This window comes from Eleutherodactylus coqui, chromosome 8, assembly GCF_035609145.1.
Source record: "Eleutherodactylus coqui strain aEleCoq1 chromosome 8, aEleCoq1.hap1, whole genome shotgun sequence".
NCBI classification, from domain to species: Eukaryota; Metazoa; Chordata; class Amphibia; order Anura; family Eleutherodactylidae; genus Eleutherodactylus; species Eleutherodactylus coqui.
The window spans coordinates 10,772,682-10,788,299 of record NC_089844.1 but is presented as its reverse complement, the minus strand read 5'-3'; the positions used below and the strand labels follow the sequence as shown (position 1 = coordinate 10,788,299).

The 15,618-nt window shown below is 42.0% G+C and overlaps 1 protein-coding gene across 1 annotated transcript in view; it reads left to right on the top strand.

The window, feature by feature from the left end:
• LRP1B (LDL receptor related protein 1B) overlaps positions 1-15,618 on the top strand; it is a 1,872,788-nt gene that overhangs the window by 1,223,578 nt on the left and 633,592 nt on the right. The window contains exons 30-31 of the mRNA XM_066577770.1: positions 9,301-9,528; positions 14,101-14,275. Of these exons, the coding sequence (XP_066433867.1) occupies positions 9,301-9,528; positions 14,101-14,275 (403 nt within the window). The remainder of the gene's footprint in view (positions 1-9,300; positions 9,529-14,100; positions 14,276-15,618) is intronic.

Here is a 15,618-nt window from a genome sequence, read left to right as displayed (position 1 = left end):
TGTGGATGATAAGGGGTGTGAAATGCCTGGGAGATACCCAGGGCAGACATGATGTGTTGCATTATTTCACTTGTGAAATGTGTACCTCTATCTGACTCGATTACCTCTGGTACCCCGTACCTGCAAATTACCTCATTTATGAGCTTCTATGCAGTTACCTACTCATTTACCTTGGTAACAGGGTAGGCCTCCAACCTGACAAGACATCAACAACAACAAGCACATATTCGTACTTCCCAACATGTGACAGCTGAATGTAGTCAATTTGCAATCTCTGAAATGGGTAGAGTGGCCTAGGCAAGTGTTTTTGTGGCAACCTTACATTCTGTCCTGAGTTGCTTATGGCACAGATCATGCAAGATTGGACAAATTATGTAGCAGCTATGGAGAACCCAGGGGCCACTTATTCTCTCTCAAGCATCAGTAGCATAGCTGCCTTCGATAGGTGAGTCTTTCTATGGATCAGCTGGGCCATCATGGAGTACAGGGGTCATGGTAAGCAAGTTCTGCTGACTGTTCGCCATACGCCATCCTGTTCTGCTGCTCCCATATTAGTCCATTTGTCCTTTTCTTCCTTGCTGGCTTGTAACTGTAAAGTCCTTAGCATATCAATGTCCAAATTTTAGTCAATGTCCAAAGTTTTTGTCTCTGACTTGTGGTCAGTATTTTCTTTGCTTCTTTCTTCCACGGCTTGAGGGCCGCTGCCTTTGCTGTGAAGTCTGCTAGGATGTTGCCTTTTGCTTCTGCAGTGTCAGCTTTGGTATGAGCTTTCAGCTTTAGGATTGCTACTTTTTCTGGTAGGAGTAGGGCTTTCATGAGGTTCTGTACTGCTACACCATTCTTAATGGGTTGTCCTACAGAAGTTAAAAATTGTCTGGCCTTCCATATTGGACCGTAATCCTGAGCTATGCCAAATGCATACCGGGAATCAGTGTAAATGTTTGCCGTCTTACCTTCTGCCACTCTACATGCCTCAGTGAGGGCCTTCAGTTACGCTTCTTGTGCTGAGACATGCGGAGACAGAGCTTCTGCTTTTAGGACATCTTGTTGTGTGATCACTGCATATCCAGTGTGGAGTCATCCATCCTCACCCTGGTACCATCTACAAAAAGCTCAAAATATGCATTGTCAGCAGGGGTTCCAGTAACTGTTTTTAAAACCTGAATTTTCTTGTTGCATCAATGCTAGACAATCATGCTGATATTCCATTTCAAATAGATCACAATCTTATTGCAAAAAAAAAAAAAAATTGCTGATCTTTAATAGCTAGATCACCTATGCCTCCCCCTCCCCCATTTGAACCAGGATACTCGACTGGAAGAAGAGTAGCCGGGTTCAAGGTAGTACAACATTGAAAAGAAATGTTAGAGGGGGAGGGGGGGGGCATGAGCAGGGCACATTGCAACCTTATTTGACGAGCTAGAGACAGATGTTTAAGTTGTACTTGAGTGAGTATACTCTTGATGTCATGAGGGGTGAGAACCATTAGTGGGTAGTCCAGGACTCCATTACTTGTACTGCTGCCATGGCACGGACACAGGAGGGGGCTCCTCTGGCCACCAGATCCATTCTCATGGAGTAATACCCAATTGGCCGTCCTTCATGTTTTTGCATCAATACTGCCATTGCATGACCAGCCAAGAATGGCAGTATGAGACGAGTCCCAAAAAGGTGCGGAGTTTGGAAGCAGAAGAAGGTACAGAAATGGCCTGAACTGCAGCTTTGCATTCTTCTGTGAGATGTTTGGTCCCTTGAGCTAGGCAATTGCCTATAAACACAACCTTTTGTTTACAAAGCTGTAATTTTTCCTTTGAAGCCTTGCAGCCATTTTCTGCTAAAATTTTTAGAAGAGGAATGGATGCAGATTGACATGTTTTCAGATCCTCAGCACAAAGCAGAAGGTCATCAACATATTGCAACAGCACAGTTCCATCAGGCCGAGTCCAGGCCTGCAAAACAGACTGGAGTGCCTGGGTGTACATGTTGGGAGAATTCTGCGCACCTTGTGGCTGGACTGTCCAAGCATTCTTTTTTTAACAATTTCTTTAAGTTTAACTCTGTCTGTAAAAGGGCCGGAGATTCAGACTGTCTCCACTCTGGCTTATTGTCTATGAGTTTAGACTTCAGGGGTTCCCATAAACCTTCTACAAAGGCCATACTAAGTACATGTTCACCCATTTCTTGCATACCACTATACCCTAGATCTGACCAACATTGTTGAAGGTGGGCATAAAATTGTTCTTCACTTTCTTCCTTCTCTTTATGTGATATTAGAAAGAGACAAGGAGGATTCTCTCATTTTTTTTCTTTTGCCCAATGTTCTAGACCAATTAGAAAAAATATCTTACCACTTCTTAATTCTCTTTGTTTAATTTTATCCCAATCTGTGCCACAATAGTCTTTCACATAATTTAAGATTATCGTTCCCACTGCCTCCCCTGTTTTCAATATAATCAGAGGACCCAGATCAGCTGATGTTGCAGAATATGTATTTGTGCTATCTGTCTAGTAGGTCTGGTCATGGGGTCTGGTAATTACTGTTTGAGCAACATATGCTCTTGTGGCGTCCATGGTCTATATTTGACTTTTTGTGATGTTGCCTCATATTGGCTCCTTCTGCCTTCCCCTTGTTTTACATCTGCTCATGTACCACTCTCCGCTCCCTGCATCTCCTCCTTGTCCTCTTTCTCATGCTTCCATTCACTAGCCTTGGATCTAGTGATCATAGGCATAACCGGTGTGTGCCGAGGAGCCCCGCAAGCAGGGCAGCTCTCTTTCCAATATGGGTTTTGTTGTCCACAATGCCAGCAGGTCTATCTCTCCAGTCCAATGTTTGACCTTGGAGTGGATGGCTGGGCATAGGATGGGGGAGGAGGGGACGGTTGGAATTGAGATGATGGAGGGGGTGGAAGTGGAAGAGGGAACTAACCCGGCAATGGGGGAGCATAATATACCTGTCCTTTGAATTCTTTTCTCATTTCATTTTCAGCCATCGAACTGTATATATTTCATATAATACAACATGACTGTTTGGGCCCTTCGCACACACACAAAAATTCACAAAAAATGACAGATCCACATTTATGATCAGGACCGACAAATATATGACACTCTAATCCTCTTGTGTAGGCAAATATAACCAATTCTCAATTCACATTTCTTTGCAGAGACAAGTAGGCCCTCTACAGCACAGTACCCCACCCTTTGGAATTTAACTTATCCCCTATAGAAAAAGAAAAACTCTTATGTACCATAGTTTTTAAATGCTTTGTCCAGTATACGTTGTCCAATGACAAACACAATACAACTTATGCCCATTTTCACCCACATACTTATATTCACCACTTCAGTTAGCAACTATTATCACTGTTAAACCTTTTTCTATAACTTTACTTGCCTTTTTCCAACTGTTCAACTTTACTCGTAATCCATTATCTTTAACCCATCCAGCATAACTTTCTGCAAACCTATCCCAATGCTGGGGTCTAATACTCCTGTCCCTTCATATACTTTACTTACTGCATTTCTGTCTTCTCTTTGTTTCACTATTTCCTTTGCAGTCTTCCATACTTTATCCTCTTTACCAGCAGTATTGCCCATGGCTAGCGGCTTATGTACACCAAGAGGCTTATTGTTTTTATTCTTTCACACATATAAAACAATCCCCTGGCTGTTGAAATATACAAACAGAACTGCAGAGGGCCCTGTCCAGAATCGTGGCCTTGTTAGGGACTACTTCCAGCATCACTGATCGGGTTTCTGTTAACATGGGACACAGATATTTAAATTTGCACCCTGGAGGTCAGGTTCCGTAGATCAGGTCAGCTCATCTCAATCACTCACTCATGCATTAATCATGTCTTTACTGGACACTATTGCACAATGACCTTTGAACAGTATAACAGAAGATAAGGAAGAATGTAAGATATATATACTTTTGCTAAGTACTATTCTCTATTTCTAATTCCTGTAGCAATGCAACCTTGCTGTGCAAACAACACATGAATGTACAAGCGTATATCAAAGATGTTCATAGGAGACAGGATAAAATATATATGTTTGTGTGTTTTAGACCTATAGCCTTCACAGATATATTACCTGGGATCCCGACTGGCGAGTCTCCACCGCTTAACTATTGATGGCTTATCCTGAGGATAGGTAATCAATAGTTTTTTTTTTCCCCCAAAACCCTTTAAGGTATAATCATACAGTGGAATATTGTCATGGACTTGATGTGGAATCCGTGCCGATTGACAGTAAGTCCGCTACAAATCTGCATCCCATTTCTTTCAATGGGGATCTGCACTGTAGTCTTTGCAGCACACATTTTTTTTACGCATGTATTTTTTTTTAAAAAAGTGACGTCATTTCTTGACAAGGATTTAATGTCAAATCGGAGTGGAATCCATCACCATAAATGTTTAAGACCACAACTTTTAGAGCGGCCTAATCCATGCGGGGAAATCCAGGTCAGATTCTGCGGTGTGAATATACCCTCACATAGCCAACGAGAGTCACATGTAGCTTCCTCATAGGGAGGATTCCTCCCCACCCAGGAAGTGACGTTATATGCTAGCGGGCGCCTTCACGATATCTTTCTGACCACCGTCATTGTTTTTCTTCATATAATAAGTTGTGCAGAATTATAACATACAAAACAATCAGTGATGGAGATTTTATTTCATAGGGGGAAAAAGTCAAACCAAAATACAATTAAAAGATAATGAAATATTTGGTTTTATTTATTTATTTTTTTTACATTTTTTATCTCTGTGAATTTGAACATTATAATGCAATATCCCCGAGAAGGTCACAGCTGCTGGTTAAAGCACTAAATGCTAATTGGGATGCTAATTTACGTTGATGACTTTTTCTTTGTTTTAATTTTTACTATTTTTTTCAATAGCTTTCAGATCTATACTTCACTCCTTGTAAAACACAATACAACAAAATTAACCCATTTGGCTTTTAATTGTTGCATTATATTTAGACTCAAGAAGCCATTTCTGGGCAGAGTTCGTGTTTCCGCCAGGTTTCTGTCATTTGTGTTATCCATTCCTGACCGCTCGTAGCTTACAGGCACAAATCCCAATTGTCATGCTTATTTTCCTACAGCGGCCAATTTGAAGCTTCTGCTGCAGAAGATAACTGCACAAATAGCCCATTTTTGGTAAATATTAAGCGGGGCTTCCACTGGTGGACGCACAGCTGCAGTTTGCAGATGCCAGAAAATTCTGTATAAAAACATGGAAATATTTTTTCCACTAGATGCTATTTTTGATAACAACATGTTCCAGCTGATTGTATTCCAGTTTGTGGTTGTACACTGAGCTCCTGCGTGCGCCGATGTTCATGTCAAGCAGAATCGGAATATATTGTATTAAAATATATAAAATCCATAGCATAAAAGGGGTTTGCAATATAATGTTTGCTATAAAATCCCCCCATCCTTAACCCCTTAATCACGCCGAGCTTTATTATTTTTCTATTATTGGTTTACCGAAATATAAATAAAAAATTCTAAGTGGAGTAAAATGAAAAAAAAAAAGCAATTCTGACATCTTTGGGGGGACGACTCATTTTTAAGGCTTATTTACACGAGCGTATATTGGCCGCCATTTTCACGGCCGGCTGATATACTCTACCATCTGATACATTGGATTCCAATGCATCAGGTCACACAGGCGTATTCCGGCGGCGTAAGAGTGCCCCGCCGGGCCAATATAGCACTGGGCGCACTTACGACGGGCCGAGAAGATAGTCCTAAGGGCGCCCACCCACTGGCGATTTTTTTTTCTTTGCGTTTTGCGTTTTTCCTGCAGAGCAATTAGAATTGAATGTACTCCTGTCCACTGGCGTTTTGCGTTGCGTTGCGTTGCGTTTTTTAACATAGGAACTGTCAGTTGCATATGTGTCCTTATTTTTCTCCTAATGCACCCATGAAAGTCAATGGAAATTAATGGAAAAGCCGCGAAAACGCGGCAAAAAACGCCGCGAAAAACGCGGGAAAAACGCCGCGAAAACGCAGCGTTTTTAACGCACGAAAATCACAAACGCCAGTGGGTGGGCACCCTAATACTATCTTTCTGTCCGGAATACGTCGGCCGCTGTATAGACTCCTATAGAAGCCAATGACAGCAGTCGGAGAAGGGAGGTGGGAGGGAGTTTAGCAGCATGACTCTTAAACTCCCTCCCTCTTCTCCTCTCGCCTCCGGCTATTTGCAATGGGAGGGGGTGGGATAAGGGTGGGGCTTCACCCCCTCCCATTGCTGGCTGCAGACAAGGGGTGGGAGGGGGCAGGAGCTTAGTTCCATCCTGCCCACTCCCATTGCAAACAGCTGGAGGGGAGGAGAGAAGAGGTGAGTCGGCGAGGGGGAGCGAAGGGGGAGACAGCTTAGCAGAGCTTAACTGTCTCCCCACGCCTACCGACATTGCGGCCTTGGCGTATAGGTGCCGGGCCCATGCCTTCCGAATGGGCACACAAAAGTTAGATTTGTCGGTCCGTTCAGACGCTCTCACAGCACCAGCGGGCGCAGCCTTACAATATACACACAGCGGGTCAGTATGATTACAACTCTACCAAATTTCTATAGTTATTTTCTGCTGTACTATTTTTAAAAAGTAAATTATCTGAAAAAGAAATTATTTTCTGCCGCCATCTTCTGACAGTCATAACTTTTTTATTTTTTGTCGATATAGTTGTTTGTGGGCTCATTTTCTGCCAGACGTCCTGCAGTGCCTGCTGGTGCCATTTTGGAGTGCATATGGCTTTTTGATCACTTTTTATTTCATATTTTCTTGAACTTGGCTCGACCAAAAAAAAAGCTCAATTCTAGCTTTCTGTATTTTTTTTCTTACAACGTTCACCATGGGGAATAAATAATGCATTCGTTTGATAGACCAGATTTGTACAGATGCAGTGATACCAAATATGTTTAGAGATTTTTTGTTTTGATTTTTTAATAATGAATATGTGAAGGGGGTGGGGGGGTTTAAACTTTTTCTAATAACTAATAATACTTTCTTAAACTCCTTTTTCATAGTTCCCCATAGGGGACCTGAACTTGCAATCATTTTTTCACTCATAGAGTATAATGCAGTACCACAGTATTGCAGTGTATTGCATTCCGATAGGCAATCATCGATTGGCAGCACTGCTTCAAACAGGCCCCTTGCTTACATGACGTAAATATATGTATGTAAAGGGTATAAAGAGATCTTCCCATCTTTGGAATCCTGTTTCAGTATGTTTGAAATCGCAAAACAATGCCAAGGAAGCAGACCACCTCTTCTATGGAAGCCATCAACAGAGCACAGCGGTAGCTGGAGACCGGGCCAAAAATTAGTGTGCATGCTCTCCTGAGATACCTGCGACTAGATTTAGATAGGAGAAGTGCGCAAGCGACGGCCTTCTTGGCTATTTCTTTCCATAGAAGAGGTTATCGGTTTCTATGGCAACAAGCAGTAAACAACCAGCAGAGGAAGCAATATCTATAATATCTGGCATATTTGGAAAAAAAAAACCTCTTATGGGTGAGAACATTGTTTTGTAATTATAAATATATTGAAATAAGATCCCCTAGATGGGGAGACCCCTCTAAGGTGCCCACTGAGCTGATCGCAGCTGCATGTCCAGTTCCTGTAATGTACAGGACACTCGTGTGACATGTGAGATTATATGACAGGAAATAACTCAAATTCAATGAAAATTGTCGTTTTGTAATGTACAAAAATGACATACATTGTACTAATAATGATGGAGGGGGAGACCATGTTCAGACTTAAAGGGGTTGTCCCGAGGCAGCAAGTGGGTCTATACACTTCTGCATGGCCATAATAATGCACTTTGTAATGTACATTGTGCATTAATTATGAGCCATACAGAAGTTATAAAAAGTTTTATACTTACCTGCTCCGTTGCTGGCGTCCTCGTCTCCATGGTGCCGACTAATTTTCGCCCTCCGATGGCCAAATTAGCCGCGCTTGCGCAGTCCGGGTCTTCTTCTTTTCTGAATGGGGCTCCGTGTAGCTCCGCCCCGTCACGTGCCGATTCCAGCCAATCAGGAGGCTGGAATCGGCAATGGACCGCACAGAAGCCCTGCGGTCCATGGAGACAGAGGATCCCGGCGGCCATCTTCAGCAGGTGAGTATGAAGACGCCGGACCGCCGGGATTCAGGTAAGCGCTGTGCGGGTTGTTTTTTTAACCCCTGCATCGGGGTTGTCTCGCGCCGAACGGGGGGGGGGGGTTTAAAAAAAAAAACAACCCGTTTCGGCGCGGGACAACCCCTTTAAGTGAAAAGCTATCCACTATCCACATGATAGGGAACAACTATGTGTTCCCAATTGCCAATCTCTGACTGATCATGAAAACCAGGGTCCTGCAAGTCCCCAAATGAATGAAGAGGTGCTCATGCGTATACAATGTGGCTGCTGATAGATGAGTTCAGCCTCTTGGATATTATGTCCAGCAGCCCCTCCATCCAATAATTATAATTTAGGGACCTTCAAGACCCCAGTTCTCATGATTGGTGGGGCCCTCACTGGTTGAACTCCAACCAATGGATGTGCATCCCTATAGTGTGGATAGCTGATACAGCAGCTCATTTTCATAGGTGAACCCCTTTAAGCCCCTCTTACAATCTTTACTTGCAGTGGCAGTCAGTTCAGCGGGAGGCGAAGGAAGGGAATATGTTTTTTTAACAAACCTTATATTGTAAAGCCCGCTTAGAGTGGTAAAAAAAAAAAATCTCAGAGAACCCTCTGTTATAGTTGTTTTAGGTAAAAAGAGTTGTATCATTAAGCTTACCCCTGTCCACATGCCCTATGGGAACATATGGCTGTTATACAGTTGGGTCCATTGCTTAGGACTTCCCTTCTATGTGTTAGACCAAGATTCCACTAAGTAGGAGGTTCCTCGATTTAGTAGATGCACCCCATCCATGTATTACATTTCCCTTGGACTTTTTTGAGTTAGGTGTAAATGTTTGCCTCAGATTTACGACATATTGAACATATTAAGTCCATTTAACAATTTTCTTGAACAAACTGTAGAATTTGGATCCTCTCAGCTTTACTTACTATAACAATAAACAATATGAGCGCCAACAAAAGATTTTCACTGCTAGTGAACTTTCATAGATCTGCAGTAACTGGCCCTTTAAGCAACAGCTTTGGTATGGTGTGTCAGGAATACTTTCAGAGTTTACTACATAGTGAATATACAAATTGCTGAGAAATATTGGTTCTATCCTCAAAAAATAGAAATATGCAAATGTTTCTCTTAATTTTTTGTTTTGCAGAGATGAAGAAATTCCTGATCTATGCAAGGAGGTCAGAGATACGAGGAGTGGACATCGACAATCCATACTTTAACTTCATTACAGCTTTTACTATCCCTGATATTGATGATGTCACAGTGGTTGACTTTGATGCTGTAGAAGAGAGATTATATTGGACTGATGTGAAGACTCAGACAATCAAACGTGCTTTCATAAATGGAACAGGCCTAGAGACAGTCATTTCAGCAGGTACACCCGCAAATGTCATTTATAGGGTTATTTGGAAACGCATACAAATTAGCTTTCCTTCAGAAGGAAGAAAACTGTGTCTCTAAAGCCATCTATAGATCGTTGTCCTATCAGTCAATGTCCAACCCATTGTCACGCCAGCGGACGTGGGTCTGCTGTGCCTCTGAACTGATTCGACTTTAGAGAAGATCTAAGAGCTGCACCTGGGGATCTCCGATTTCCACACTTTAACCCCACCAATCAGGAAATAGTCTTTATTGTAGGGAAGCCAAGACTGTGACCCAAAACACGTCTTGGTTCAGAGGCATCTGGCACAACTTGCTTAGGAGAGCCATACCGTGGAACTGGAGGATGTAGACAATGATATAGTCGAAAAACAGAGCCACGGTCGGATTCAAGGAATCCTTGTGCAGCACGGTACTGGAGGTTGTAGATGAACACTTAGTCAAGGAACAAGCCAAGGTCAGGACAGGCAGATAACTTATATAGCCAAGAAACAGGCCAAGAGTGGGGGCAGGAAGCTGGCAGAAGAATTGTAGTCAGATGAGCAAGCCAAAATCAGAAGAAGAAAAAAATGGAAAAACTGAATAGTCCAAGCACAGGTCAAAACCTGGAAATCTGACAGAAATGCAACTTGTTTGACATCTAATTCACAAGTCCCCTTAAGTGGGGAGGGTGCGTTAGATATACTAGAACATATCTGGATTGGCTGCGGATTGGAAATCTGGGTGTGTACTCCGGCCCTGTAAGCTGTTTCAGACAGAGAAGATGCAATGTCAACCACAAGTAAGAACGGGACTATGGTGCCGACCATGAATGATGGCAAGGGGATATGAGAGATGCTGTTGGCTAGAACACCCAGAAAAGAGGCTTGAAAAATCCCAGGTGTATCAACCAAACCAGCACTTCACATAAATGACCTGGCGACATGTTTTTCTTCCTTCCGGAGGAGAGCTCATGTTCATTTATTTCTTTTTGTAATGGAGGTTGTCCAATCACTAGATACAAGCAGCTGAGATCTTGATCATTTGCAAGAACTGTAATTTAAGTGTATTGTTGGTTTGAGTACAAACTTTGCCATCATAACGTTTTTGAAAATGGACCTTCATGTAAAAGCCCTCTACAAGTTGTAGTTGATTGTGGATCATCGCAGCATGGAGACCTTCCATGACTATCTTCTATCAGTTCAGACAGCCCCTCTTGTTGCATTCTTAAAGCAACTAACTTTATAGTCTGTATTCTGTAATCAGAATTGTAAAATTGGACTCAGAATACAGGTAAAAAATGTAAATCTGCTGATGCCACCTAAAAAGCGCAGTGCTAATGAATCTGATCTTTCAGAGACTGCAACAACTCATAATACCATTCCATAGCAAAACCCGAGATACAACATAGCACCATCAATAATAAAATAACTTTTTTCTAAGCCCCCTGTGTGCGCACCCTCAATTTTTCTCTTACCCACCATCTTACACAGCCAACCCTAGCTTACCTTTACTTTCTAGTAAGTGGTCAGTATATAATTACAGTATATATTGATCCATTCTCAGACACTCAGACCTTCTCATCAGACAGCTGGACTAATATCTATTAGTATGCAAATTCCTCAGGGTTAGATAAGCATAAACAACATGATCATTGCGTAAGCATGGCGCTTGACCTCCTATGCCTATCCACCGATGGTCATGATGTTTCTCAGACCCTGATGAGTTTGTATACTAATAATTACCTTTATTTGTTTAGTGCATGCAAATTATGCAGCACTTTTAACCACTTCATATTGGGTTCTGTCCCCATTGGGGGCAAACAATCTATGTTCACCTATCTGTATGTTTTTGGCGCATGGGAGGAAACCCACGCCAACATGAGGACAACATCCAAACTCCATGCAGATATTGTCTTTGGTCAGAGTTAAATCCGGGACCCCAATGCTACAAGGCAATAGTGCTAACCGCTGTATAAAGATATATATCTGTCTGATGAAGAGGTCTGCATACCTTGAAATATGTTATCTGCTGGTTTGGAATCAAGTGGTGTTTTAAAAGAAAGCAATCCCTTTGCCTTTACTCTCCTTTGAATCATCACGTACTGACAGGTTGTGCCGCAGCCTCACTTCATTTTGACCTCTGATCTCAGTTTGCAACGCTAACTTGACCTTAAGTTGACGAGTCTACTAGGCCGGCTGCACCTACTTCTTGTCGTCTTAGACATGGTACACCTGGGCACCACCGTGCCTGGAGTTCCACCCCTTAAGGAGGCGCTCTGCTCGGTTTCTCTCCTCTGCATAACTTTTAATATTTGAGGTTGACCCCTTCAGCTTCTGAGGCCCATGACGGTCACAATGATTGCTTCTCGGTAGTTACATCCCTGCTGATATCAGAATTACTTCTGCTTGTAAAAAGAACTATTCCATCAAAATGATTTACAGGATTATTTACAGAATTGTCCATAATATGATTACCAGTTGTGATATGGATAACGGCTCCAGACTAGAGCTGCATTTTAATAAGTTGCGATGATGTCATTTAATAGAAAACTAATGATACCACTTAATGTCACGAAAGCAGTAGAAATATTGCTTATTATGGGATTTATTTAGAAGTGCTTTGCAATGAAGCCTTGCTATGGTATGTAATACCCCGGGGGGGGGGGGGGGGGGGGGGAGGCTGCTATGCCACTTGTACTTTACATGACTCTAATCCCATACTGATTACCCGAGCTCTGTTCCTTCAACGGGAAAAGGACACTACAGGTTTGGATAAACACGATTGGTTCTACTTAAAACGGCTGTAGCTCCGGTTTGTCAGGACTAAAGGGTTACAAGAATCTGGAACAAATGAGACCAAACGACACGTCTGCAGCCACGATAGAACTAGAGCTCCAGTCATTTGAAGTGGGGTCAGAAACTGAGTTTACGGCTTTATTGCCAGTCCGTGTACAGAATGGGGGGTGAGTAACAGTAACACGCGGGCAGCAAATAACAATCTGTGATTCTCCTCTCATTCCTCCTATCTCAGGGGAGTTTAACATGGACTTTCTTTCATTTTATCGCCTCTTTATCAATTAGTGAACATATTAGCTTTCTGATTGCCCCACAAAAGGCATCTTTTTTTCCCCAGAAAAGGGGTAGGAAGGTGAGCGTTTGTCTTTCTAATTACTCCCCTATGCTGTTCATCCCAGCAGATGCCACAGTCATTGCTTAAGCGTGGCATCTAAGTGGTTTTACAGAAAACATAAAAAAAACAAAACTTTATTTCCTGTTACCCAATTTTTAAAAAATATTAAATAAATTAGGTAAAAAAAAAAACTGCACATAACTGATATCAGCATATTCGTAACAACCCATACTATAAAATGTGGTACCGTCTATATAGCACAGAGTATTCAAAAAACAAAAGCTGAAAAAAACATTGTCAGAATAGCCATTGTCTGCTTATTTCACTTCCCCAAAACAGGAACAAAAAGCTATCAAAAAACGTTGTAAATACATCAGATTGGTACTAATATAAACTACAAGTCATCTGTAAAAAGCAAGCCTTCATGGGCTCTGTTAACGGAAAAATAAAAATGCAGTGCAACGTTTCCTTAGACCGGCCTGTGAAGCGCTGCTCTAAGTAAATATTCCCCAATGACTATAAGTAGGAGGAAAGGGGGAAAAAAGTTTATCCACGCTTGTAAGGATGTCCTATTGGCACGGAGGAGATGTGGATGGCTGGAGCAAGTGAAGCCCAGTAGAATGTCCTCCTATTAGTGTTCAGCCACATTCTTTGATTCTTGCTGCACTCCAACATGTGGATGTCCTGTGGGATGTAAGGGCTTGATTACAAAGCCGACGAGGATTTCATGTGCCAGCGGGTTAGTCCTCTACCGGGGCCCCCCCGCTTGCGCCAGGTAAGTCCCTTTCTTTGTGCATATGCACTTATTTCTGTAACACACATCCAACTGTAGGCACTTGTCCTATTTGTCCAATAACTATAAGACAAGTGTATTTGACGAGGGGCATTGTCCGCCGGGGTACTCCATGCCACTTGTATTCCATGACATTGCACAACGATATGCATAGCTATTAAATATATCATGTTCACTGTTCGTTCAGGAATGGCCTCCAGTAATGTTTCTTGTGTCTTTACTATGATTATACTAAGCTTGGCTATTAAAGTCGCCACGCGTTTCCATCCCCATGCGATCGTTAGACATTGGCTGTGCGGACATGAAATTTTGACAGAACAATTTCTAAGCAATACCCAAAGTGCTCAAATTGGCGGTCTTAATTTGCATGGCTGGAGCCTACAGGACAGAGCTTTATTTTTCCCTACATGTATTCCAGTGAATTATTATTGACCGTAAGTGTAAGTTAATGATAATTATTGCTGGAGGATTTAAACTTCCTCGGCAGTAAGACATTAATGATTATTGATGTCCTCCCGAAGAGCCAATAGGGGATAAGATTACAGTCGTGGAGATTCTTTTGGTTACCATAAAGTGATAATTGAATTTTATGTAAGCTGTGCAGGAACATCTTCACTTAGCTGAGGTTATAATTCCTTCTTTATGTCCATGTCTGTGCTGCAGATCTCCACAGTATCAGAGGACTGGCCGTGGACTGGGTGTCTCGGAACTTGTACTGGATTAGTTCGGAGTTTGACGAAACTCAGATTAACGTAGCCAGATTGGATGGTTCATTGAAAACATCAGTCATACATGGGATTGATAAAGCTCAGAGCTTGGCAGTTCACCCAATAAAAGGGTAAAGTATCATTCACTTAATTGTTCTATAAAGAGATTTGCATAAAATGATGTTATACCAATTACCATGCATACAATAGGTCTAAATAACATTAAAGGGGTTTTTATTCAAGGGGTATCTCCCTATTCAGAAACCCTATCTACAAAGAGCTGCTCTTGAACTGGAGGACTGAACATGTCTATGCAGTCCATAGACATCCCAAGCAATTCAATGAACACTATGCAATACTTCATTTTTCCTGTGGTGGTGCTGTAGGAAAATGGAACACTTAAGCTAATCAAATAAAGCTTTCACTTCCCTCCAAAAGGGAATGATAGGAGGGCGAGTCCAGAAGATATGCAAAAGACCTCTGATCGACAACTCCAACATGTAGATGGGATGGATGGATTAAGCGACTAAAGCAAGGCCAGGTTATGGTACCAGTGCATCACGAGCTGATACTGTGTTTCCTTATTTGTGGTGCAGATTGATGATTTAGTCACTCTGTTCCAAATAATGTGCAACCCCTTTAAGTGCTGTTGAATTATCAGGGTAGTCTCTTCAGAAACAATCACTTTCAAAGTGCAGCTCTCAACTTGATCAGCTGATCTGCTCAGGTCTGGCTTCTGGCACTCCTGGCAAACAGCTGATTCCACCAGAGGAAGGCAAGGAAAGTGTATTGTTATATGGTGGCCATTCAGATGTACAGTATGGTCATGCTTGTAATACAAAGACAGCTTGAGTCCCCCAGAATGAGAGCTGTTAGTACAGAATAGTTCTCCATTCCAGCTCATAGAGGAGGTCCTCAATCTTTATGAGACAACTCCTTTAAAATTCTGAAACTTTAAGTATGATTTTGATTTTTTTTAACTCAAAGGGGATAATGCAGTCAGGTTCACGATCACAAAACTCTTGTCTGTAGTCTAAATAATTTGTGCACATTTGATGATTTTTGGCCATATAGGTATAGAACATAATATGCATGGGTTCTAAAGTTACAAGAGATGACAAATTTGGAGAAATTGAGTAATATTGCAAGTTTCTAACTACAAATTATGCTGCCAGATTCCCCCATGGGTTTTAGCTAATTGCTGAGGTCCTAGTAGTAGGACATCCAGTGATCAGCTTATACATGAGAGACTGTTATAATGAGATAGGACTATCTAAAGTGGACAGCTCTCCTAAGTGCCAGTCTAGTGTTCATGTAATACACTATCCTACCAAAAGTAATTGTTCACCTGAACAAGAATCAAAAGTAGTACTTATATATACCTAGTGCGCCTCCTTTGGCCCCAATGACATTGTATACTCTCTGTGGCATACTCTCTACTGACGTCTGATACAGTTCAGCTGGTATTTATCAC